The sequence below is a fragment of the Trachypithecus francoisi genome, unplaced genomic scaffold, assembly GCF_009764315.1.
Source record: "Trachypithecus francoisi isolate TF-2019V2 unplaced genomic scaffold, Tfra_2.0 Contig01579, whole genome shotgun sequence".
NCBI lineage: Eukaryota > Metazoa > Chordata > Mammalia > Primates > Cercopithecidae > Trachypithecus > Trachypithecus francoisi.
This window is the reverse complement of record NW_022681442.1, coordinates 14,817,256-14,844,412: the sequence shown is the minus strand read 5'-3', so window position 1 is coordinate 14,844,412 and position 27,157 is coordinate 14,817,256. Positions and strand designations below refer to the sequence as shown.

The window sequence follows — 27,157 nt, the reverse complement described above, 5'->3', positions numbered from 1 at the left end:
TTTGTATTTTATTTTTAGTAGAGACGGGGTTTCACAGTGTTAGCCAGGATGGTCTCGATCTCCTGACCTCGTGATCCGCCCGTCTCAGCCTCCCAAAGTGCTGGGATTACAGGCTTGAGCCACCGCGCCCGGCCTGTACTTATATTTTCAACTCAAGATGTATGCACTTTGGTGTGTCTAAATTACATGCCCATTTAAAACATGGCGGGTGGCACCTGGTTATTCACCCAGGTTCTTCTGTAGCAGTGAAGAAAAGAAAATATCTTCCCTTATCTCCAGGTCGAGGTACAGTCTGTGCAGATCAGAAATACTTTTAAAACAAGCTGCAGGCCGGGCGCGGTGGCTCAAGCCTGTAATCCCAGCACTTTGGGAGGCCAAGGCGGGCGGATCACGAGGTCAGGAGATGGAGACCATCCCGGCTAACACAGTGAAACCCCGTCTCTACTAAAAAATATAAAAAACTAGCCAGGCGAGGTGGTGGGCGCCTGTAGTCCCAGCTACTCGGGAGGCTGAGGCAGGAGAATGGCGTAAACCCGGGAGATGGAGCTTGCAATGAGCCGAGATCCGGCCACTGCACTCCAGCCTGGGCGACAGAGCGAGACTCTGTCTCAAAAAAAAAACAAAAAAAAAACAAGCTGCATTATTTATAAACAAAGTTGTATTTGAACAGTGTTCATGTTCATTTTATTCTTTTTTTTTGAGATGGAATCTCTCTCTGTCCCCTAGGCTGGAGCACAGTGGCGCGATCTCGGCTCACTCACTGCAAGCTCCACCTCCTGGGTTCACGCCATTCTCCTGCCTCGGTCTCCTGAGTACTTGGGACTATAGGCACCCGCCACCACGCCCGGTTAATTTTTTGTATTTTTAGTAGAGACGGGGTTTCACCGCATTAGCCAGGACGGTCTCCATCTCCTGACCTCATGATCTGCCCACCTCGGCCTTCCAAAGTGCTGGGATTACAGGCGTGAGCCATTGCACCTGGCCTCATTTTATTCTTTGGAGCTTCGTCTGTGAGGTTGCCTTCATTTTTGTTCTCTGTCTAGATTCTCTAATAGGTAAGGTAGTTCTCCACCTACTCCATCCCCAAAGTAAGCAAGGTGTGTGTCTTCAAAAACAGTCAGTTCCACTGAGCAGCAAGTCTCCTGACTTCCTAGCCCTGCACAGTCTGTCAAGAGCAACAGGACAACACAGTGGGTTTGGGGGTTCATGTGTCAAAAGGGATTTTGTTCCAGAGGTGCTATGTACGGCATGATGTTTCCCTGTTACCACTTTGGGGACACAATCTCTTGGCAACTAAACCTGTAAACTCAGATTAACCGAGCTCTTTCCCTTCTCCAAAGTTGGTTTTCCTGTCCTTGAATCTCGCTTTATAAACATTGCTGCTCCTGGGGTTGAGCTGGTTTTATGTGTTCATGATAAGTTAGGTTCAAAGCACCCACGTGCAGTGCCTTATCTATCCTGCCCCGGCCTTTCCTCTAAGGAGTCCAAAGGATAAAGCCTGGCTATAAAAGGCCACAGCCAACCTGCTGGGCTGCGTGGAAGCTCTGGTGCAGCATGGTAAGTCAGGGCCCCATGTGGGCAGGGGATTTGGCAGGGCGGGGGCAGCCCAGGCTACAAGAGGGGCATGGCCCAGAGGCAGGGAAGCCGCTACAGTGGAGTCCCTGAGTCCAGGATCCTAGCGTGCTGCTGTCTCCCTGTGCACTGGGAGGACTCAGCCTCAGGGTCCCCACCTCAAGGGAGAGGCCTGTGGGGCCCGGGGTTGCTGGGTGTCTGTTCCACTCACTGTCCGTGTGACCGGGGCTCCTGACTCGGCTGGGTCCTGCCCCTGCCAGCCTCACTGTGCACGTGGGTCTGTGAGTGTCTGTTTCCATCCATGTAGATGCTGCCCCCTTGGACCCTCGGCCTTCTCCTGCTGGCCACAGTCAGAGGTGAGGATGCTGTCACCATTCCTTTAGGGAGAAAGTGACATGCCTGGGCTGACCTTTGGTAAAGCAGCTGGAGGTATATTAATAATTATTATAATGATTATGAAGAGCATTATCGTTACTTAGAGAAAACAATTGTGCCACTCAGAGAATGTTGACTCTCAGGCAGACACAGGACAATGTGCTGGACACGGGAGTATCTCTGATAACCCTCCTCCTTGGCCCCTTCTTCCTGCAAAGGCTTTTATGACTGGGATAAGTGGAGGGTGTGGTGTTCCCACTGGGTCCCAATGCCCTTGTCCCTGCCTGCAGACCAAAGCCATGTGGATGTGCCCCCTCCCAAGAAAGCCCAGTCTTGCCAGGCAAGCCTGCCTTTCTGCCATCATGCCCACGTGTCCTCTTCTCAGAGTCACCGTTTCTGTCTCTCCAATTTGTTCCCCTCACCTGGTTCTGTCCAGAGGAGATACAGATATTCAAGTTCTACTTATCCTAAAACACAAATCACCTCCCTTTCTTATGGAGCCCCCTGAGCCCCAGCCTGCTGACTTCCCATCTGCCTACGCCTTCACAGGCATGTTCCTCTGGGAGCCTTTCCCTCTCTGTGGGGGCTGCTTCACCTCCTCTCCTGCCAGAACACCTCACTGCCCAATTTGGCCCCCCAAGCCCTGCTGTAGCAGACATGGTCTCCTTGGGTCCCTGTGGGGGCTTTCTTCTGCCTTGTGACCCTTCCCCCTTGTCTTCTCTACCCCGCCAGCCCACTCTTGGCCTCTCCTTCCAACCTGGCCATGATTTAAGATCGGGCTGCTGACAGCGGAGCCTGGGGTGGGTGCGACTGCTCCTCCAGCCATACAACCCCTCTTCATATGCTTTGCTGACCTGCAGCCTCCTCCTGCCCTAAAGGTGGACATTCCCCAAGGCTCATGCCAGGCTCTGTCCTCATCTCTTTCCTCCTGGGGCCTTCCCTCTTGCCCAGCTTCTGGTCCTCCCGAGTTGCAAGAAACCCTATCAGGGCCAAGCCTCAAGCCTCACTCTCACTGCCCCCAGCCTCCTCAGGCTCTTCCGCTTCTCAGCCCCCTGTACTCGAGTCCCAAAAAAACAGGACTGCCTGTGGAAGCACAGCACTGCCACTGCCACCACCACCTCCCCTCACCCTCACCAACTCACACCTTCCAACGCTTTCCTGCTCTCCCCTTAAGAGAGCCCAAATGTCTTGCATTCGAGCCCATTCATTTAACCAGCTACCTTTCCCCTGGGGCAAACATTGCTTGAGCCTCCTAGAGTCCACCTCCAAGCGTGCACCCTCTTCCTGGAATGAATTCAACGCCATCGGCATTGCTTCCCTATTAGAGCTCCTCTCTTTCTGGACAGGGTTCATATCTCGTTTATCTTTGTGTCCCCTCGAGTTCGAGCTTCATTCCCAGTTAAACTTCTTGGGTTCAAATCCTGCCTCCACCACTAGCCGTGACCTCGGGTAGCTTACCTTGTCTCTCTGTGCCTTGGTTTCCTCAGCAGTAAGATGGAGATAATACTGATTCCATATTTGTGTTTTCAGGCTTAAATGATAATATACCAGTAAAGTACTAACATGGTATCTGGCACATAGTAAACAAGTATTAACTATTATGAGTTTTTTTAATGATTCATCAATATTTGGCATCATCAGTACAGGAGTTGAGGAAGCATAAGAGAAAGGACCCATTATAATCCTTTGGGTTGGAATTATGTCACCTTTAGTGACCATATCCTGTGATCATGTTTATGTCATGGACACAGAAAGTACTCTCGGACTTAGATGTGGTTATTTGGATCATGGATTACATGTACTGAGTTTCTACCATACGTAGTGTGATACACAAGTCATTCCTGTTCTTAAGAAACTTATCTTTTCAAAGCAAAAGGGAAAATATGAAACGGCAGAGAATCATTTGAAAAAATATGCGTAAAAGAATGACTTGAAGACACGTGAATTGGTGTGGGCACGGCCTATGCTGTATGTAATAGAGATGGCAAAACAAAGTAGCAACTCTGTGCTACAGCATTTGTAGGCACTTGATAAATACTCATTATTGGATGCTTACATGTAAAAGGCCAGCTGCAAGAGGTGGTTTTAAGGCAGCAGTTTGTATTAGGTTGGTGCAAAAGTAACTGCGGTTTTTGCCATTGAAAGCAATGGCAAAAACCGCAGTTACTTTTGCACCAACCTGTGCATCAGCAATTCCCCAATTTGCCTAATGGTAAGGGGCACTTACTGAATATATGTTTCCAGGACCCCACCCCAGACCTTCTGAATCAGAGTCTCTGAGGGAGGGACTTATGAATGTGTATATGCAATACACCTATTCCCTACACTGTCCCCTGTCCCCACCTGCCCTTCCCACCCCGCCATGCTGCAGCCCCAGATGACTCTTATCATCCCAGAAGTTTGGGAAATGTTGATGGCGAAGATAAAGACCGGCACTGGCCTTAGCCAAACCTGGGCTCTGTTCTGCCCTGGATGGATATGACATTGCTTCTTTCCAGAAGTTCACACATGTCCTGTTTGTGGCTCACCCTAGGAAAAGAGATCTGCTATGGACAACTTGGCTGCTTTTCTGATGAAAAACCATGGGCAGGAATCCTTCAGCGACCTATAAAATTACTTCCCTGGTCCCCCAAGGACATTGACACCCGCTTTCTTCTGTACACAAATGAAAATCCAAACGACTTCCAAGTAAGAGTGGGCATGTAAACGCTGCATGGTGGGTATATTTGGGCTGCCACATGCAAAGGCATGGCTGTCTAGGGCATACGTCACTGCCTTGGAATTTTCTAGAAATTAGATTCTAGACATAGAATCCAATGCGTAGCTCTCAGGATCATAAATGCCTGAGTATCTGATGAAATCTACTGATGCCTAACCAAGAAACTTACACATTCACACACACTGGTACAGAGAATTTCAGCGGCCACCCCAGCATAAATGCCCTGTTTCCTGGGAGGAAGGGACTATGAGTAGCATCTATGGAGAAGCCCAGGCCTGGTGTAGCCACTGGAAAGTCTGTCTCATTTCTACACAGGAGAGCAGAGGGAGAGAAGCCTTTTGGGCATTGGGGGTGGGGGCAGGTGTACATCCTTCCTGAAGAGCTAGAAGACAGGTAGGGGAGAGGGGACATGTAACCACAATAGAGAAAAGATGAGGTCCTCTGGAGCAACCTCCAGTTTGCAGCAGGTCTGCCCAGCAGAAGCAGATCAGACTTGCTCCAGGGTGTCAGAAGTGACCAGGAGACAGTTTCAAGGAAGACATTGCTGAGAATCCAGCAGCTCACAGCTCTGGTCCCTGACAGAGTTTAGGGAGCCAGGTGTCTGTCTCTAGGTTTCTGAGGTCACCCACTGTGGGACTCTATGTGACAGCCCAGCTTTCTTAGTGCTGCCAGCCCAGAGTCAGCCTGGACATGGTTACTGTGCTATTTTTATTTTGTGATCCTTCTTCTGGTGTCTCATCTGTAGGGGTTGGTGGAAGGGTGTCCGAGCAGCCCGTGGTAATTTAGAAGTGCGTTCCAAAGTCTCACAGTTCCACTGAACGGAATTTGCCCCCACGCTTAAGCTTCTGGTCCAGGGTTCCTCACCTTTCCTGTGCCAGGAACCTCTTTCACCACCTGGGAGAAGCCTAAAGACCCCTTCTTAGATCATTGGGTTTTTTTGTTTTGTTGTTGCTGGTTTTTTTGTTTGTTTGTTTGTTTGTTTTGAGACAGAATCTCGCTCCGTCACCCAGGCTGGAGTGCAGTAGCGTGATCTCGGCTCACTGCAAGCTCTGCCTTCCGGGTTCACGCCATTCTCCCGCCTCAGCCTCCTGAGTAGCTGGGACTACAGGCGCCCGCCACCGTGTCTGGCTAATTTTACTTTTGCATTTTCAGTAGAGGCGGGGTTTCACTGTGTTAACCAGGATGATCTCGATCTCCTGATCTTGTGATCTGCCCGCCTCAGCCTCCGAAAGTGCTGGGATTACAGGCGTGAGCAACCACGCCTGGCCAGGTCAATGTTTTTAAATGCAAAAACAAAACATATTGGATTACAAAAGAAATGAATTATATTGAAAAATAATTGGCCGGATGCGGTGGCTCAAGCCTGTAATCCCAGCACTTTGGGAGGCCGAGACGGGCGGATCACGAGGTCAGGAGATGGAGACCACCCTGACTAACACGATGAAACCCCGTCTCTACTAAAAAGAAATACAAAAAACTAGCCAGGCGAGGTGGCGGGCGCCTGTAGTCCCAGCTACTCCGGAGGCTGAGGCAGGAGAATGGCGTAAACCTGGGAGGCGGAGCTTGCAGTGAGCTGAGATCCGGCCACTACACTCCAGCCTGGGCAACAGAGTGAGACTCCGTCTCAAAAAAATAATAATAATAATAATAATAATTACCAAAACATTTAAACATATAAATATGTGATATATTCATACATGTGCTTTTTATATCTCACTAAATAACAAGATCTAGCGGTTGGCCTAATAACTACTATAATTTAAAATATTTATGAGTACAAATGATATTTTTAGATATCTGCAATAATTATATTATGACCTGAAAATACCTGTGACTGCTACCGGGGACAGAGTGACAGGTGTTGCTAATACCACTGTGGTTTATTGTCTAGTTTTGTGATTAACTGAAATACTAAATATGGATTAAGGATTAATTAAAACAGAGAGTCTGTGAACTTGGACTTTTTGAATTCTATCCACAACCCCAGGTCAGGAGCTCCTTCTAGTCCGACCCAACTTCGTGGGCGTTGAAGCTATGGTATCGGTTCTGAAACTGGCTGTAATAGGCTTGTGGCTTGGAAAGGCCAACATTCAAATTAATCTTTTTAAATTAAACTAGCTAATCACTGGCACAGAACCAGACACCATTGAAGCTTCAAACTTCCAACTGGACCGCAAGACACGCTTCATCATCCATGGCTTCTTAGACAAGGGGGAGGACAGCTGGCCGTCGGACATGTGCAAGGTGGGGCCCCACCACTTGGCCACTCCCTGGTGAGACCAGCACCCAACACACAGATTCAAACACTGCACCCCCAGTTTCCCTTAGACCAGGAAAGGAAATACTTCAGAGAGAGATGGGTCCTTTTTAACACCATCGAGCAAAGCCCAGTTCCCAAGGGCATCCATTGCCAAAGTCTCCCTACCTACCAATTTCTAGCCAACAATCTCCTATGAGGCTGAAGACACCCAGAGTTCAGTCAAAAAGTCTCGAGGTAGAGACTGCAGCAAACTACTGGGCATTTATCCTTGATGACGTATGCAAAACCCCTTTGTGATGTTAAAAAACACTTAAATTTTACCCTCTAAAGCACCGCTATCCAATAGAATGTTCTGCAGTGATGATGGTGTTCTATATATGCACTGTCCAAATCAGAAGCCACTGGCCATGTGTGTTATTCAGCACTTGAAATGTGGCTGGTGCAACCAGGAGATGAATTTGACATGTAATTGAGTAGTAGTCTGTTCACATCTGACTTAGTAAGTGGTCTTTTTAACCTGGTTGTGTTCCTAACGATGTGTGAGACCTTAGACACGTCACTTACCCATTCTGGGGTTCAGTTTCCAAATCTGTTAAGTGGGTATTAGCATGTCCAGTCCATAGCACTGCAGTGAGGGTGCCGTCATGGCAGGTATAGGAATATCAAAACTCTGGCATGGGCTAGGTGTTTGACAGATGTGAATGCCTATCTGTGGCGTATGCAACTGGGGGCTGTTTATAAATTGATTTCTCTCCCTTGTTTGTCTTCCCCAGAAAATGTTTGAAGTGGAGAAGGTGAACTGCATCTGTGTGGACTGGAGGCACGGGTCCCGGGCAATGTACACCCAAGCTGTGCAAAACATTCGGGTCGTGGGGGCAGAGACAGCTTTCTTAATACAAACACTGTCGGTAAAACCCTGCCTGGGCCCTGTCCTGTGGGTAGGGGTCAGAGAGAGGGGAAGGGAGGCACCACGTGGCGCGGAGAGGCAGCCTGGGGACCCGTGGGCATGGGTAGGGGCCAGCAGCCAGTAGCCCAGGTTGTAATCAAGAAGGACCATTCCCAAGATGAAGAACCTTCTTCTTTGCCTGCTGTCCTGAAGACACCTTGCCCCATCACTGTCTAGCTATGGGGCCTGAGGCAAACTAAGCCTCGGTTTCCGCTTTTGAAATAGAGCTTCCTTGCAGGCTGTTCTGCAGGGGTCAGAGAGCAGTCTGGGCTGCCCAGCAGCTCCCAGTGTAGAAGATGAGTTTTCATCCTCGGCCAACCCACGAGGGAAGGCCCTGGACCTTTCTGCAGGATCTATGGGGCGGGGCGGGGCGGGGCGGGGCAGAGATAGGGCCCACTCTACCCGCGCTCTCCCAAACAGGCCATACCCCAAGCAGGGACGAGGGAAGAGAACTGGGAGTGGGGTGGTCCGGGGCAGCAGGCCGTGTGCCTCGCCCGCCCAGGTGGCCTGCAGTTGGCGTGGTGGCCGCTGGTCAGCACTGTTGCCCTGCGCATGAGCCGGCCCGCGGGACTCTCAGGCTGCAGATGGCGAGCGGGGTCGCCCTGCCCCAGGCGGCGTGCTCAAGCCGTGGGGGTCGAGTTTCGAGCCCGGGTCCTGCCCCCATCCCTGGCAGGGCCCGGCACCCGGTCCCCACACGGTGCTGTGGTTCCTGACGCGCTATCCCTCTGCAGACGCAGCTGGGGTATGGCCCTGAGGACGTGCATCTCATCGGCCACAGCCTGGGCGCGCACACGGCCGCGGAGGCGGGCAGGAGGCTGGGGGGCCACGTGGGCAGAATCACAGGTAGGGATCGCGGGGTTCCGGGCCGGAGTCCCAGGCCCCCGGGTGTGCACGGCGAAGGGCACCCCTGCTGGTCTTCCCAAGGGCGCCCCTGCTGGTCCTCCGGGGTACCGATTTTTTGTGACGATGGGTCTTAAATTTAAAAATAATTTTCCATGATGTGTATTAGAAAATAGATAATTAAAAATAAAAATGCATTTTTTTTCACACCTGTAATCCCAGCACTTTCGTAGGCTGAGGCGGGAGAATCGCTTGAGGCCAGGAGTTCGAGACCAATTTGGCAACATGGTGAAACCTTGTCTCTACAAAAAATTTTTAAAGTTAGCCAGGCGTGATGGCTATCGCCTGTAGTCCCAGCTACTCGAGAGGCCCAGGTGGGAGGACTGCTTGAGCCTACGTGTTCCAGGCTGCAGGGAGCTGTGATAGCCCCACTGCACTCCACCCTGGGTAATAGAGGGAGACCGTATCTCAGAAAAAGAAAGAAAAGAGAAAGAAAGGAGGAAAGAAAAGAAGGGAAGGAGGAAAGGAAAGAAAGAAAGGAGGAAAGAAAGAAAGGAGGGAGGGAAGGAAGGAAGGAAGGAAGGAAGCAAGGAAGGAAGGAAGGGAGGAAGGAAGGAGAAAGAAAGAGAGAGGGAAAGAAAGAAAGAGAGAAAGAGAAAAGAAAAGAAGCGAGGCTGGGTGCGGTGGTTCACGCCTGTAATCCCAGCACTTAGGGAAGCCAAGGCGGGTGGATTATGAGGTCAGGAGATCGAGACCATCCTGGCTAACAAGGTGATACCCTGTCTCTACTAAAAATACAAAAAATTAGCCAAGCATGGTGGAGGGCACCTGTAGTCCCAGCTACTCGAGAGACTGAGGCAGGAGAATGGCATGAATCCGGGAGGCGGAGCTTGCAGTGAGCTGAGACCGTGCCACTGCACTCCAGCCTGGGCTACAGAGTGAGATCTCAAAGAAAAGAGAAAGATTTAACTAGCACATTAAATCCATGACTTAAGGACTATTATTTTCAGAGTATGGCAAAGTAAAAGAAAAAATGTGAGATGGTTTTAAAAATTCATCAGTTCCACATAATTGTTTGAATGTCTTTACTGTGCCAGGCAAAGACAGGAAATGCAAATGCACACTGAGACCCGCCATATAGAAGGTGCTCAGTAAATATTGAATGGATAAATGAAGCACTAAACTGAATGCATACAAGGCAAAGACACAAATAACTACTTATTTTGTGCAGCCAAATCAGTGTGTAACTTCTCTAAACAGTTCACATCAACATTTAATGAACGTCCCTTTGCCCAAGGCACTGGGTGAAGGATGAGGGGGTATTGGTTTGTGTTTATGTAGAATTTTGCAGTTTGCAAAGTCTCTTCTCTTACATCTTTTCATGAGGGTTTCACAATGACCCTCTAAGGTAGGTGGTTGTCATTATTCCTACTTTTCCGATAAGGACACAGAAGCTTAGAGAGGACAGACATTTGACCTGCAGCAGAACTAGGCCAAGAATAGAGGCCTCCTCCTCCCATGCTGTTTCTCTCTGAAGATGACCTGGGCACAGCCCCTGCCACAGGAAATCCACTGTCTAGTCCAGGAGGCAGACAACTAAGTAGGCAAATAAAAATCAAAGCAGCTTGCAAAATAATACAATGTGGATGGAATGGGCTGAGAAAGGAGAGGGGTTAGATTTTCCATTTAACCATGAGGAGGTGGTGTGTGAGCTGGGTTTGGAGGAGAAAGATTTAGATAAAGGAGGAATGTGGGAAAGGGCACAGCAGGCTGGAGAATGGCATGAGTCACACAAACAAGTAGATGCGTGCAACTGGGTAAGGCCTGGGGTCTTGCAGTCTCTGAGAGTGGTAGCCAGATGGTAACATGTGAGGACAAAAAGAAAAAGGGAAAGGAGGGGTGTACGGAGGCTACCCAGATCCTTCATGGAGCCAGGCACTGGAGATTTCTGAATGTTCATCCACAGGCAATGACCCCATTCCCAGCCTTTCTGTCCCAGACTCTCTCTCCCAGGCAGACCAAGAGCTGCAGACCCAACCCCCAGAACCATAGCTGCTGAGGTAGGAGCTCGGTCTACCAGTACTGGGTTTAAATCCCAGTTCTTAGAGTTCAGCCTGGCTACCTTCTCTTTCAGGGCTGGATCCAGCAGAGCCTTGCTTCCAGGGTGCGCCTGAGGAGGTTCGGTTGGACCCATCCGACGCCATGTTTGTGGATGTGATTCACACAGATTCTGCTCCCATAGTTCCTTCCCTAGGTGAGTTCCTCAATCCCATCTACTGCTGACCTGTGCTACAGCTAATGACATTGGGTCCAGATATCCCCTCTCACACACACATACACAAACAGCAGGGGAGGTCATTTGAAATAGCTACAGGAATGGCTTGGGCACCAACCAGTCAAAATGGGTACCAGTCCCAAATAAATAGCTAGTACAATGCCAGTGGAATCAGCCTGCAGTCCTGGGTTAAACAAAAACCCTTCTGTAGTCTATGAAAGGTTGTCAATCAATCTTCAAACTCTGCGTCCTTCCCCAATCTACCAGTAACTAATGTGGCGGAAGTATTTATTCTTAAAACTTGACCTGTACTTGCAAAATACGAAGTTAATTTTTGAATATTTTTCTTACTACTTCAGTCGAAGCTTTGGTTACACTTTGTTTTGTTGGAGACTTTATCCCTTTATTTAATTCTTCTAAAATCAGTGTTCTTTTTTCAATATTTTCTTACATAGCCACTCATGAAACTTGCCAATAAAGGGTATGTTTTTGATGATGGTGATGATGTCATCACTTACTTAGTGTTTACTATGTGCTGCACTGAACATTTTGCATACATTAGCTCATTAATTCTGTAACACTCTAAAAAGTGGGGTTTATTATCACCATTTCATGGCTGAGGAACTGAGGCTCAATTAGGTTATTAGGCTAATTGTCCCAGATCACAAAATCTGTAAGTAAAACCAGGATTTGATCATGGGTTCATGCGCTTTGAAAGCCAAAGATCCTAGCCATATGCTATGACTCACAATATAACATTATGTAGTCTCCACATAATAATATAATGTAGACATCAAAATTTTAAAATGAGTAAAGTAATACAAATTGCACCAGTCTTGATATGTCTACTGGTGCCTAATGGTACTAGGGCATATCAATATGATCCAGGACTTTCTTTTTTTTTTTTGAGACGGAGTCTCGCTCTGTCGCCCAGGCTGGAGCGTAGTGGCCGGATCTCAGCTCACTGCAAGCTCCGCCTCCCAGGTTTACGCCATTCTCCTGCCTCAGCCTCCTGAGTAGCTGGGACTACAGGTGCTCACCACCTCGCCCGGCTAGTTTTTTGTATTTTTTTTTAGTAGAGACGGGGTTTCACCGTGTTAGCCAGGATGGTCTCGATCTCCGGACCTCGTGATCCGCCCGTCTCGGCCTCCCAAAGTGCTGGGATTACAGGCTTGAGCCACCACGCCCGGCCTTATCCAGGACTTTCTGAGACACACAGATACACATCTGTGTCTCACTTACCCAGAGCCCAGCCTCCCCCTCATCGCACTTCCTCTGCCCTCTCCTTCCTCCTCATCTTGCCGAGCACCCATCTCTGAGAACTTTCTGCAGAGCTAGAGGCAGTGGTAGCTGTGATGAAGGGAGAATTTGCCAAAAAGGGTCTTGCCCTGTCCACAACCTAACTTTGGGACCACTCACCTCGCCGCTTATCTCTGCTTCAAATGTTTTAGGTTTTGGAATGAGCCAAAAGGTGGGCCATCTGGATTTCTTTCCAAATGGAGGAGAGGAAATGCCCGGGTGTCAGAAAAATATGCTTTCAACCGTTATTGATATCGATGGAATATGGGAAGGTATGTAAATTAAAGAAGTAAGACAGTAATTGCTTTGTTTGGGGAGAAAGCCGAATGTATGGGTTGGCCTTCATAATGCTGCCATTTGCGACCATTTATGGAGTGTTGTGAAAATGTGCCAGGCATTTTCACAATAATGCTGTGAGATGGTTACTCTGATTAGCCCCAGTTTGCAGATCTAAAAACTAAGGATCAGAAAAATTATATAACTCAATTGGGTGTGGTGGCTCATGCCTATAATCCCAGCACTTTGGGAGGCTAAGGCAGGCAGATCACTTGAGGTCAGGAGTTCGAGGACAACCTGGCCAACATAGTGAAACCCCATCTCTACTAAAAATATAAAAATTAGTTGAACGTGATGGCATGCGCCTGTAGTCCTAGCTACTCAGGAGGCTAAGACATGAGAGTCACTTGAACCCAGGAGGTGGAGGTTGCGGTGAGCCGAGATAGCACCACTGCACCAGCCTGGGTGACAGAGTGAGACTGTCTCAAAAAAAAAAAAAAAAAAAAAAATTACATAGCTCATCCAAGACCACTCTATATCTAAGCCCAATTTCTAACTATAAAGCCCTGATCTCATGCCCCAGCCTGTGTATCTGCCTGTTGTCAGGATCCTGGGATAGCGGCTTGGCTGGCATGTTGGCTCTGGCTTTGACCACCCATCCTACCTGCAGCGCTTGCTCCTTGAAGAACTGCAGGGCATAGGCCAAGATTTGAAGGCCTTGACTTGCTTGTCTTGCTTGCTGGTTGCTGTTGTTAGGAGCTAGAAATGGAAGGGGACTTCGCTGAGAAGACAAAGGAGCGATGTGCTCTGTGGGTTTGGGGTGCACGTGTAGGAGGGGGGCCTGGAGGTCTGAGAGACCCGTGGTGGCTGCTGGCCACTGTGTACATTTCTGTTCCTCTGAGAGAGCAGGCCCACGCCCCGCCATTAGGTGGCCTCATTGCCCCATCTGATTTGCTGCCCCTTGCTCTGGCCTTTTTCGATTCCTGTTTCTCCTCTCCTGGCACCAGGCTTCACTCTCCTCTCTGAAAAGGGAGGTTTTGGGCCTGTAATCATTTTACTCTTTATTTTTCTGAGCTAGGAGCTCCCCAAGGCCGAGGACTGTGTTTTGCACATTTCAGACACTCCAGTACCCTGCTCAGGGCCTCATCCAAAGCAGGCACGAAGTGTACTTTTACATTGAGTTGAGTAGCTTTGTGTGGCATTTTAATATTCCACGTGCTTAATGTCAAAGAGTAGAGTCCACAAAGCGACCGCCAGCATCCACCAGCACATAAACGGAGCTTTTGTCCCCTCAGGTAACTCCTGGGGAGATGTGACCATTCCAGGCTCCCTGAAAGTGCACCAGAGTCACAATAATAGCTGCCACCTCCCACAAACGATGAGCAGGGCACACATAATAGGAATGAGCCCGGGTTTAATTAGAGAGGCAATTTCGAGTGAACCAGCCCATGAGCACTGGAGTGTTTCTATTGTGTCAAGCTCCGAGTCACCCAGGCACTGGGCACTGAGGAATAATTAAATCCATTTCTCCTCCATTATGGGGTCCCAGGGCAGCAATTTTGCATGAAAGAAACAATTAAGTTTGAAACAGGTGCTGTTGTCGGGTGATGAGCACTGACGTGGGCACAGGGAACCTGGCTTCAGCTGGAAGTCACTGGGCCGAGGGCCGGGAGCCGTGGACAACGAAGCCACCTTGGGCACAAAGGGAAGTGTTCCTTTCTCAGTGGGTGGCGATAAAGCCCCGCAGACCCCCCAGGAGTGGTCCACAAGTGTGCCAGGGTCACTGTGCATTTCTCCATGGGAGGTTTTCTACCAAGGAGCCAGAGAAATGAAAAAAACACATTTCTATACTTCTTCGAAAGGAAAGGATAATAAATAAAATGCAGTGAGAGAGTGGCCAGAGGTCATGGCCACCTTGCCGTCACCGCTTTTACCTTGTGCCTTGCATAGCAAAGAGGAAGAATCAAAAAGCCTGGTGGATGGGGAAGTCCTGCCCAGTGTGTCTGGGGTCCTCACAGAGATAGGATGTGGTCTGCAGCAGCATTGGATGGGCCGGCACGGTAACTGTTTTTAAGATGGGGATGTGCTGCCTCCACTCATGCATGCGAAGGTTTTCAGGTACAAGTGGAGGTACTGGCTTCTTATGAAAAATCAGAGGACCAGGCAATTTGGGGCTTTGAACATGTAACACCTGGCTAGACTATGCAGGGTTAGAGGGGCCCTTCTACAGCTATTGCTATCTTCTCTTTGTCTCTCTCTCTATACATACATATATATTATATACATACACATACTATATCTATTATAGTGTATGTGTGTATATATATACTATAGTGTGTGTGTGTGCATATATATATATACCCTCTCTATGTCTCTCTCCTCTGTCTCTGCATTTCTCCTCTCTCTTTCTGCCTCTCCTCTGTCTCTCTATCTATCCTCTCTGTCTGTCTTTCTGAATCTGTGTCTTTCTCATCCTATCTCTTTTTGTGTCTTTTTTTCTCTCTCCATTTCTCTCTGTCTCTGCTCTCTCTCTCCCCCTCCACCAACTCTCTGTCCCTCCCTGACTCTCTGTCTCTCTCTCCCCTATACCACCTCTCTGTCTCTCTCTCTTTCTCTCCCCCTCAACTCTCTCTGTCTCTCTCTGATTCTCTGTCTCTGTCTCTCTGTCTTCCCTTACCAACTCTCTGTCTCTCTCTCTCCCCCTACCAACTGTCTCTCTGATTCTCTCTTACTCTCTCTCTCTCCCCCACCAACTCTCTGTCTCTCTCTGACTCTCTCTCTCTCTCTCTCTCCCCGACCAATTGCCTCTGTCTGCCTCTCTCTCCCTCTCTGTCACTTTCTGTGTCTCTCTCTCCCCTACCACCCCACCCTACTCCTGGCCCCCAGCCCTCCTCATTCAGTTGTGTTACGTGCCTGGCCCCTGGAAGAATGGACAAAGGTGCTTATCAGGACATGTCACTCCTCCACAGTCACCTAGCCCTGAGTAGGTCCCTCCTCAGCAGATGTCCCAAGGTATTCAGGAGCCGACACCCACCGGTGAAATGTGCAGGTGATTCCTCCTTAGTCAGAATGGATTGTTCACACTTAAAAGTGAAAGGCCTCCTTTGAGCTCCCAGGGTCTTTGTTTTTCAGGAATTAGTAACTTGGCAGCTTGCAATCACCTACGAAGCTTCGAGTATTACTCAAGCAGCATCCTCAACCCCGATGGCTTCCTGGGCTATCCCTGTGCCTCCTACAGTGAGTTTCAGGAGGTAGGTTACCCCAGGAGGCTGAGGAAGATGTTGGTGGCTCTGTTTGGGGTGTTTTTGTGTTCCTGTAGCTTAGAACGGAACAAAGAGATGTAACTCTGCAACTAATGAAAAGAGGTAATGGAAATTCTGCGCCTCACAAAGCTATCCTCCCCCAGGCAGCAGGTTGGGCTGGAGGGGGAAGGCACAGACCTGACTGTGGTGGGCCCTTACTAGGGACCCCAGTTGTTCATTTAGAAAAATTTCCAATTTACAAAGAAGGTGAAAGAAGACTAATGATGAATACTATACACCTATTACTTAGATGCACCAATTGCTAACATTTTATATGTGTGTATGTATACTTTTTTCTAAATTATGTGAAAGTAAATTAAAGACACTATGACATGTTACTTAGAAAAACTTTAGCCTCCATCTCTTAAAAACAAGATCCTTCTCCTATAGAATAACATTCAAGAAATGTATCTTTGATACACTAATATTTTCTAATATATAGTACATATTCAAGCTTCTCCAGTTATCCAAATAATGCCCTCTAGAGCTGTGTCTGTTTGCCTGCCTTCTTTCTTTCCTTCCCTTCTTCTCTTTTTTTTTTTTTCTTGCATTGCAATTATTTTGTTGTCTCTTTAGTCTCTTTTAATCAAGAACAGCTTCCCATTTTTTCTTGGTCTTTGAAGACTTGCCACTTATGAGGATTTCAGACCAGGTATTTGGCAGAATATCCCACTCTCTGAAATTGTTTGATTTTTTAGGGGGTGCTTCAATGGGTAGTAGCAGGTCCTTGTCAGTGTATTAAAACTAAAGACATTCATTTAATTTTCATTCGTTATTGATGACATAAATTCATTCACTATTTGATGACTTGAACTTTAATTACTTGGTTAAGATGTTTAAACTCACATTTTGTCCTTCAAAACTAATTTTAACCTTGACATTCTTGGGTTGAACTGAGGTCAAAAGGACATCATATTTGATCTCCAAGGTCTGTGAGTGTTCAGTGAGAAGCCTTCACTGTGCTAGTTCTTGCTGGGTCATGGATAGCAACGTGGCCTCTAGTACTTCTCTTATGTCTTCCAAATCACAAAATAGCTCTACACACGATGCATTTTGGATGTGGCATGAGGCCAAAGAGCAGATGACAATGACACTGTGGCATAAAGCAATCAAATCCCTGATTCGAAGACAGCAAATTGCCTCCTCTGGGCCTAATTACAGAACTATCATTTGAGAAACAACAAATAAGAATGAACAAGTCTGGAGAAATAATTCACATTAAAGTGAAAATGGTCCTGGATCTTCCCTTCCTCACTTCTTTTGAAGTAACTTGTTATCTCTCCCATTTACTTCTCCCTAAATATATTGTATTGCATTCCCCATTCATGTTTTAATTTTACTGCTTCCTGGATGTGACTTGTTTTCTCAACTATACTCCAAGTTTTCAAGGCACTTATTTGGATACTCTGCAGGGCCTAGCACAGTTCTATGCACAATTCCAAGGATGGAAGCATGGATGCATGGGTGCATGGGTAGACAGATGCAGGAATGCATGGATCAGTGGATAAGTAGGATAATGGATGACTCATGGATGCATGGATGCATGGGTAGATAGATGCAGTAATACATGAGTCAGTGGATAGAAGGGAGAATGGATGGACACATGGATGCATGGGTGCATGGGTAAATAGATACAGAAATGGATGGATTAGTGGATAGGTATGAGAATGGATGGATGGGTAGATGAAAGGATGGATGGGGGATGGATGGGTAGATGGATGGTTGCGTAGGTAAATGAAAGGTGGGTGGTTGGGTGGGTGATGGGTAGATAGGTAGATAGACATAGGAAGGAAGATGAATTGACTGATTAAGTGAGTGAGTCAAAGGTCTATCACTAACAGACACATTATGGTTTTTTTTTTCCACTAGAATAACTGTTTCCCTTGTCCAGCTGGAGGATGCCCCAAAATGGGGCACTATGCTGACAAATTTGAGGGGAAAACCAGTGCTGTGGAACAAACCTTTTTCCTGAACACAGGAGAGAGTGGTAACTTTACTAGTAAGTTTCCATTTTACTCACTTCAAATTCTTGCAGATAATTTTAAAAAGTGTGCCAGCCTTATTAGTCAGTATCCTTGGTAACGATGGATAGAAACTTAACTACAACAAGCTTAAGTTGTAATGAAAGGACAGTGAAATGGAATTTGTGTTGGGTCTCACCCCTCTAACCAATACTCCTGACCAGCAGAGAAAAGTATAATGATTGGCCCAGGCTGGGTCACATGTTCACCCACCCCTGGTGTAGGAAGGATGCATCAATTAACAGAAGAGGGCAACGTGAAAGTCACTGTAAGTCAAGAAGTCACTGCAGTCATGACTATTATATTGGTCCTCCTATACACACACACACACACACTTTGTGGTGATGTCATTTTGCCCTGTTTCTTATTTTAAAAGTACAAGACAGAAAAATTATCAAGATTCATTTACTATGAATAATATCACATAATGGCTGGAAAGAAGAGCAGTTATTTTCTTTTTTTTTTTTTTTTTTTTTGAGGCGGAGTCTCGCTCTGTCGCCCGGACTGGAGTGCAGTGGCCGGATCTCAGCTCACTTCAAGCTCCATCTCCCAGGTTTACGCCATTCTCCTGCCTCAGCCTCCCGAGTAGCTGGGACTACAGGCGCCCGCCACCTCGCCCGGCTAGTTTTTTTTGTATTTTTAGTAGAGACGGGGTTTCACCGTGTTAGCCAGGATGGTCTCGATCTCCTGACCTCGTGATCCGCCCGTCTCGGCCTCCCAAAGTGCTGGGATTACAGGCTTGAGCCACCGCGCCCGGCCAGAAGAGCAGTTATTTTCTAAGGGAGTTTCAAATTTAAAAATTTATATCAGTACCTTACAAAACACTTTTCACATAACAGTATTTCCTGTAATCCTCAAAATATTTATCATAAAAGATAACAGTTTGGCTGTATCTATAAAATTTTGTATGCACATTGCTTTAACCCAGTAACTTCACTTCTCAGAATGTACCATAGAGAAATACTTGCATGTGTGCATAAGATGATGTGTTCAAGCATGCTCGCTCTTTGTTTTTAAGAGCAAAAGGTTGAGGGGAAAATCTAAATGTTCGCCAGTTGGTAAATGACTAAATACTATAGATTAAATACTACATGTAGCCATTAAAAAGAAGGTTATACTTCTGCATACTGAAGAGAGAAAACCTCTAAGGTGTATTAAGTAAGAAGGCAAGTGACAAAACAACATGCAATACACCCAGTGTCTTCATTTTTCAGACTGCTGTAACGTAGTACCATAGACTGGGTGGCTTATAAATAGTAGAAACATATTTCTCACAGTTCTGGAGGATGGAAATCCAAGACCATGGTGCCAGCACGATCAGGTTCTGCTGCACATTGCTGTCTTCTTGTTGTATACTCCCACATGGTGGAAAAAGGACAAGAGAGCTCTCTGGGGTCACTTTTATGAGGTTACTGATCCCATTCTTGTGGGCTCTTACCCACATGAATTCAGTCCATTGTACTATGTATCAGTCAAAATACACATGTGCAGTATCAGCTGCCCTTCATTCATCAAGAGCACATACCTTGCTGTGTTCCTAAGGGACTGTGCTGAACCATAATATTTACTGATCCCTGAGTCCCTCGCTCCCACCTAGAACCTTACCCCCTTAATTCCTGGGCCCCAGGAATTCAATTAAGTCACAGTCCTCTTACCTCTTACCCCTGGAGGATTCACAGCTTGGAACAATAATGTTTTCATAGATTATTTTTTCAATAAGATGAGTTCATTAAATGGGTTGTATTTCTTTGGACAGGTTGGAGATATAAGGTATCAGTCACACTTTCTGGAAAAGAGGAAGTGAATGGGAACATCAAGATTGCTTTGTGTGGAAGTAATGGAAACTCAAAACAATATGAGATTTTCAAGTAAGTTCACTAGTAATGCGAAATGATCATACTTTCCATAATAGATTATTCAAAATCGACTGAGTATAAAGTGCTTTATGGATCTAGGCATCTATTATACAGAACCATTGAATCCTAGGATGTGAGCTGGAAGAAAGTTTCAGTGTCTAGTTCAATCATCCCATTTTACATATGAGAAGAGTGAGGCCCAGAGAGAGGGAACTCACTATTTAAAATCAGTCATGTGCTAACTCCTTTTGGAATGTCAGTCATCTGACTAGATTGTTTTTTTCTTTTTTTGTTATTTTATTTTAGATTCAGGGGGTACATGTGCAGATTCATTACATGGGTATATTGTATAATGGTGAGGTCTGGACTTCTAGTGAACCTATTACCCAAACGGTGAACATTGCACCCAATGGGTAAATTTTTAACCCTTATCCCCATCCCAACCTCTCTCCTTTTGGAGTTCCGAGTGTCTATTCTTTCCAGCTTTATGTCCATGTGTACCCATTGTTTATAAGTGAGAACATGCAGTATTTGATTTTCTGTTTCTGAGTTATTTTGCTGAAGATAATGGCCTTCAGCTTCATCCATGTAGCTACAAAGGACATGATTTCATTCTTTTTATATCTACATAGTATTTTATGTTGTCTATATGCCAAATTTTATTTATCCAATCAACAACTGATGGACACTTAGGTTGATTCCATGACTTTGCTATTGTGAATATTGCTGTGATTAACATACAAGTGCAGGATTTTTCTGATAAACTATCCCTTTTCCTTCGGGTAGATACCCAGTAGTGCAATTGCTGGGTCAAAATGAAGTTATATTTTTCTATCAAGTTATTTGAGAAATCTTCATACGGTTTTCCATAGGGGGTGAACTAATTGACATCCCTCCCAACAGTGTGTAAGCATTCCCTTTTCTCCATATCCTTGCCAATATCTGTTATTTTTTTGACTTTTTAATAATAGTCATTCTGACTGGTATGAGATAGTATCTCACTGTGGTTTTAATTTGCATTTCTCTGATGATTAGTGATGTTGAGAGTTTTTCATGTGTTTGCTTGAGGCTTGTATGTCTTTTGAGAAGTTCTTTGCCCACTTTTTAATGGGGTTATTCGTTTTTTTCTTGTTGATTTGAGTTCCTTATAGATTCTGGATATTAATCTTTTGTCAGATGAGTAGTTTGTAATATTTTCTCCCATTCTGTAGTTTGTCTGTATACTCCATTGATTGCTTCTTTTAATGTGCAGAAACTCTTTAGTTTAATTCAGTCACATTTGTCTATTCTTGTTTTTGCTGCATTTGCTTTGAGGTCTTAGTCATAACTTCTTTACTTTTTTCTGTTTTCCTTTTTCTTTTTTTTTTGAAATGGAGTTTCACTCTTGTTGCCCAGACTGGAGTGCAATGGCAAGATCTCGGATCTCGGCTCACTACAACCTCCACCTCCTGGGTACAAACGATTCTCCTGCCTCAACCTCCCATGTAACTGGGGTTACAGGAGCCCGCCACCACACCTGACTAATGTTTTTGCATTTTTAGTAGAGATGGGGTTTCACCATGTTGGCCAAGCTGGTCTCAAACTCCTTTCCTCAGGTGATCCACCCGCCTCACCTAGGCCAATGTATAGGAGTTTTATCCTATGTTTTCCTCTAGAATTTTTATAGTTTCAGATCTCACATTTAAGTCTTTCACCCATCTTGAGTTAATTTTTGTATATGGTGAAGAATAGGGGTCCAGTTTTATTCTTCTGCCTATGGCTAGCCAGTTATCCTGCACCATTTATTGATTAGGTTTATTCAATAACCCTTTCCTCATTGTTTATTCTTGTTAACTTTGTCAAAGATCAGTTAGCTGTAGATATGTGGCTTTATTTCTGGGTTCTCTATTCTGTTCCAATGATATATGATATATGTGTCTATTTTTGTACCAGTACCATGCTGTTTTGGTTACTGTAGCCTTGTAGTATAGTTTGAAGTCAGGTAATGTTATACCACTGGCTTTGTTGTTTTTGCTTAGATTGCTTTGGTTTTGGGGGCTCTTTCTTGTTCATATTCTAAAATATGAATTTTAGAATTGTTCTAATTCTGTAAAAAATGGCATTGTTAATCTGATAGGAATTGTGTTGAATCTGTAGATCACTTTAATGATATTGATTCTTCCTATCCATGAGCATGGGATGTTTTTCCATTTGTTCGTGTCATCTACAATTTCTTTCATCAGTGTTTTATAGTGCCCCCTGTAGAGGTTATTCACCTCCTTGGCTAAATGTATTCCTAGGTATATTTTGTGTTTGTGGCCGTTGTATATGAGATTGAGTTCTTGATTTGGTTCTCAGATTGAGCATTTTTGGTGTAGAGAAATGTAACTGATTTTTGTGCATTAATTTGTATTCTGAAACTTTACTAAAGTGATTTATCAGGCCTAGCAGACTTTTGGGGGAATTGTTAGGATTTTCTAGGTATAAAATCATGTCATCAGTAAACAGAGATAAGTAGACTTCCTCTTTTCCAGTTGGTTGCCTTTTATGTCTTTCTCTTGCCTGATTGCTCTGGCTAGGACTTACAGTACTGTGTTGAATAAGAGTAATGAGAGTGGACATCCTTGTCTAGTCCCAGTTCTTAGGGTGAATGCTTTCAACTTTTCTCCATTCGATATAGTGTTAGCTGTGGGATTGTCATATATGGCTTTTATTATTTTGAGGTATGTTTCTTTGATGTCTAGTTAGTTGAGGGCTTTTTATCATGAAGGGACATTAAATTTTATTAAAAGCTTTTTCTGCATCTATTGAGATTATTATATATTTTTTGTTTTTGATTCTGTTTATATGTTGAATCACGTTTGTTGATTTGCATATGTAGAACCATCCTTGCATTCCTGGAATAAAACCCACTTGATTGTGATGAATTAGCTTTTTAACATGCTGTTGGATTTGGTTTGCTAGCATTTTGTTGGGGATTTTTGTGTCTGTGTTCATCAGGGATATTGCCTATAGTTTCCTTTCTGACTTGGGTTTTGCAAATATCAAAATCTCTTCAGGCAAGGCACGTCTGTATGGCATATAACCAACACACACCCCATCCTCACACACATAGGTATACACATGAAGCCTGTGGCCATCTCATCCATGTTGTGTAGCCTCAGCATCTGGCCTTTGCTGGGCATATGAGGTGCTTGGTAAATATGTGTTAGATAAATGCATAACCTGTGCAATAAAGTTAGGTTCTGTTTTTGCACTAACTTTTACATTAAAATGCTTGTGTTGAATTAAATGTCCTTGACAAATTCCTGTAATACACATGAGATGCTAACAAATGGCATCTGCTGAACCACATGCATCTTTAAACATAAGACATTGCCCCAAATGGTCCTGTAGCAAACTTTAGACCATTAATATGCCACCCCAAATATTTGACTTAGCTGTAGATAAAAACTAAAACAGTGGAAATCTGGAGTCGAATATTTTTTAAAGGTGTGTTCTGTGCAAATACTTTTATGTTATGGCAGCCCCTGGATGTGTATGAAGTCATTCGAGGTGTTTACAGAAAACCAACAACAGCAACTATTGTTTAGAGAAGTGATAGATTGTGATCATCTTATGTATTCATATATCCAGCTGATATAACATTTTATGTCCATATTTTCAGAGGATCCCTCAAACCAGATGCAAGTCACATGTATGCTATTGATGTGGATCTCAATGTTGGCAAAATACAGAAAGTTAAGTTCCTCTGGAACAACCATGTGATAAATCTATTCGAGCCCAAACTGGGGGCTTCCCATATCACAGTGCAAAGTGGTGAAGATGGGACCGAGTATGTATTTTTTATTGCATCTAAGTTTGGTTATTTATATTTACATATTGATCTATCTGTCTGTGCATTCATTCATCCAATTGCCCACCTACTCATCTATGTACCCATCTACTCATCCATTCATCTACCCATCTATCCATTTCTCTATCCTTTTAATCACTTACCCACTTACCCATTCACTTATTCCTCTACCCATCCACCCAGACACCTATCTCGTCATTCTTCTGGCCCTCCAGCCATTCTTTGATCTTCCCATCCATCCATTCATCTTCCCACGTGTTCATCTCAACTCTACATCCATCCATCTGATTTACTTTGAAAAACCAAAATTGTTTTCCTTAGGCAAAATTCAACTTGGCAGGGGCAAGGCATGTAGGCACAGATAGGCACAGATTCAAGAAACAGGCAAATATGAATGACTGTTTTATCTCAAACAATAAGGAAAGCACTTGGGAAGCACATAGGGGAAATCTCTGAGTTAATTCCAACTGATGTACAGTTATTAATGTAAACAGGTTTGTTTGGAGACTATAGCATTAGAGGGATACATATTGTGTTAGGAATCTGGCTCATAATGACAAGTTCTTCCATTCTGAGAGAATAGAATCCTACTTAGTAGGCATTGGGAGAGAACATAACTGTTTTTAAAATATGGAAAGAATGACACCTCAAAAGAGGATAATTAAAAAACAATGGGATATTAGAGAATAAAGGAAACATAAATGTCGACTCTCAACTGCTCTCATTTTAAGATGAGGAAGTAAGATTTGGAAAGTCAAGTAACTTGTCTAAGGTCATGTAGGGAATCTAAAGGGAAAAATACTGGACTTTAGAATGTTTTCAAAACACACACCAAGACTTTGCTCAGCTGCATGACTTAACTTTGCTGGCTGTAAAAGTGGCATTAATCCCAATTGCTCAGTGTATTATTGGAAGGATCAGATGTCACAGTCAACGAGCCATTACTTTGTGTACAGTAGACCCCCTTACCTGTGGGGATGGGTGATATGCTCCAAGACCCCAGTTGGATGCCTGAAACCTCAGATAGTACCAAATCCTACATATACTATGGGTTTTTTTCCTATTCATACATACTATATGAATAGGAAATATGCTGGACAAAGGGACAATTCATGTCCTGGGTGGGACAGAGCCGAACAGAGCAAGATTTTATCATGCTACTCAGAATGATGTGTAATTTAAGACTTACAAATTGTTTGCTTCTAAAATTTCCCATTTCCTATTATGGGATCTCAGTTGACCATGGGTAACTGAAACCATGGAAAGCAAAACTGCAGATAATGGGGGGCCACTATACTCAGTTGTGAGGCACAACAAGGACTGGGACACAGGTCTTCTGACAGCCCATCCAGGGTTCTTTCTACTGTGCCCATCAATTCAGCCAGCTGGATGTGAAACTGCGAAGTCCATATGGTCTGGCAGTGCAATGCAATGTGAAAATGTCTGGATTTCTCAGTATTTAAGTGGGGGTGGAGTTCCTGTTTTAAGTACAATATAGAACACATGCTATATAATCCAAACACCAGAGTCCCCAGCCCACATGAGGTCTCTCTCATCAAGAAGCTACATTCTGAAGCTAAACCTGGAGGGAAGGCTAGCTTGGCCACACTGTTCCCCTTGCATCAAAGACACCTGCAAGAGAAGGAAGAGGCCGGAAGTGGCCAGCTTCTCATGCTTGGTGCTTGCTCCAACCTGACTTGGTTAGTTTCTCAGAATTAATAACCCTCTAGGATCTTTTTTATTTTTAAGAAATTTTATTGAAACATAATTCCCATAAAACACAATTCACCCATTTAAAGTGTGCAATTTAATGGCTTTTAGAATATTCACAGAGTTGTGCAACTATCACCACAATGTTAGAATATTTTCATCACCCTAAAAAGAAACCCCATACCTGTTAGCCATCATCTCTCAACCCGCACATCCCTTTTCCTCAGCCCTAGGCATCCACTAATTTACTCTGTGTCTCTGTAGGTTTTCTAATTCTGGACATTTCATGTAAATAGAGTCATACAGTGTATAGTCCTTCATGACTGGCTTCCTTCATTTAGCATGACGTTTTCAAGGTTCATTCATGTAGCATGTATCAGTACTTCATTCTTTTTTATTGCCAAATACTATTCTATTATATGACTATGCCACATTTTATGTATTCATTTATCAGTTGGTCATTTGGATTGTCTCTACTTGGGGGCTATTATGAATACTGCTGCTTTGAAATTATGTACAAGATTTTGTTTTCATCCTCTTGGGTATATACCTAGGAGTGGAACTGCTTGGCCGTATGATAACTCTGTTTAAACTTTAGAGGAACTGCCAAACTGTTTCCAAAGTGGCTGCCACATTTTACATTCCCAGAGCAGTGTATGAGGGGTCCTCTCTGACCTTAATTTGACAGAGAAAGTCCCTCTGAGCTGGCTGGGGCACTGTTGGTCCCTGGAACTCATTGCTAGACCCAAAGAGGCAGTCCCATCAGAGACCCCTCAGTTTTGCAGTTTGCAAAGCTTCAGTTTGACATGGCTGATTCACTTTCCACCCATTCGGAGCTCATCCGGGAGAGGGGTGCTCTTTGAGCAGGTTTAGTTAGTAAGAATTACTTGGACTCTGCCTGGCAAAGCAGAACTTTTCGGTCAAGGGGAGCTGAATGCAGGGAGTTGCCCAAATGCTGTTTACTCATCTGAAGTCACATTTCCACAAGCAAAAGAGCCTCATGCTGACAATGTTTTCCTCCACAGGTATAACTTTTGCAGCAGTGACACTGTGGAAGAAAACGTTTTGCAATCTCTTTACCCTTGTTGAAAACGTGGTGTGGCTATTGCAGTAATAAAATTTTTAATGCACTCAGTTTGAGGGTGAGCTGTTAGTTTGACATTCTCTACTTTCTGGGTTCACATTTCAAAAATGATTTGGGGGACTGGAGTCAAGTTTGCCACAGGTGACACCTGGAACTTCTCACCCACTTACCTCTGCCACCGTCTCTCTCTTTCCAGGCATTTTAGGTGGCCTTTCTAATGGATTTTATTTCCTTAGACAATGGACTTCTGTCCTATTTGTAAAGGTCATTGTTGCTGTCACTTGCTGCCCACCCAGCCTTTAACATCATAGGGGTACAAGGTAGACACCACATAAGAATTCAGAAAACACAAAGAGAAGAAAAGCAAAAAAAGGAGAATGAAATAAAATATTCCGAGATATTGCCGCATTTTATGGCAGGTGTAATTCCAAACTCTGATGATTTTGGTTAAAATCCACCTGCGGCATGGAAAAAGCAGGGCTTTAAAAAAAAAGTAATGCGTGCACATGTTACAAAATTCAAATGATACAGAAAAGTGTTCTTACAAAAGGTGAATCTCCTTCCCCCTTGCCTTCAAGTCTCTCAGTTCTTCCCAGAGACAACTTGGGTTTTTTCAAGAAATAGTCCACATATACTTATGGATATATCTATTTTACACACTCAACCCCACCACACCCTTTTTGTCCAAGCACAGATGACAGAATAGTATACACACTGTTCCACATCTTGCATTTTTCACTAACAATTAGTTGCATATTGGTCTCTAATGGTACAGAAAGAGTTTCTC

At 44.9% G+C, this 27,157-nt stretch overlaps 1 protein-coding gene across 1 annotated transcript; it reads left to right on the top strand.

The window, feature by feature from the left end:
* The first annotated feature begins 1,425 nt into the window (after positions 1–1,425).
* On the top strand, positions 1,426–26,421 carry LOC117066356 (pancreatic lipase-related protein 2). Its single transcript, XM_033181622.1, has 13 exons — positions 1,426–1,557; positions 1,880–1,928; positions 4,481–4,635; positions 6,785–6,910; positions 7,700–7,834; positions 8,604–8,715; positions 10,847–10,966; positions 12,439–12,558; positions 15,695–15,813; positions 17,734–17,863; positions 19,642–19,753; positions 23,388–23,555; positions 26,312–26,421. Exons 1-13 carry the CDS (start codon positions 1,555–1,557, stop codon positions 26,373–26,375), a joined length of 1,413 nt encoding a protein of 470 aa, XP_033037513.1. The 5' UTR covers positions 1,426–1,554; the 3' UTR covers positions 26,376–26,421.
* Positions 26,422–27,157: the final 736 nt, after the last annotated feature.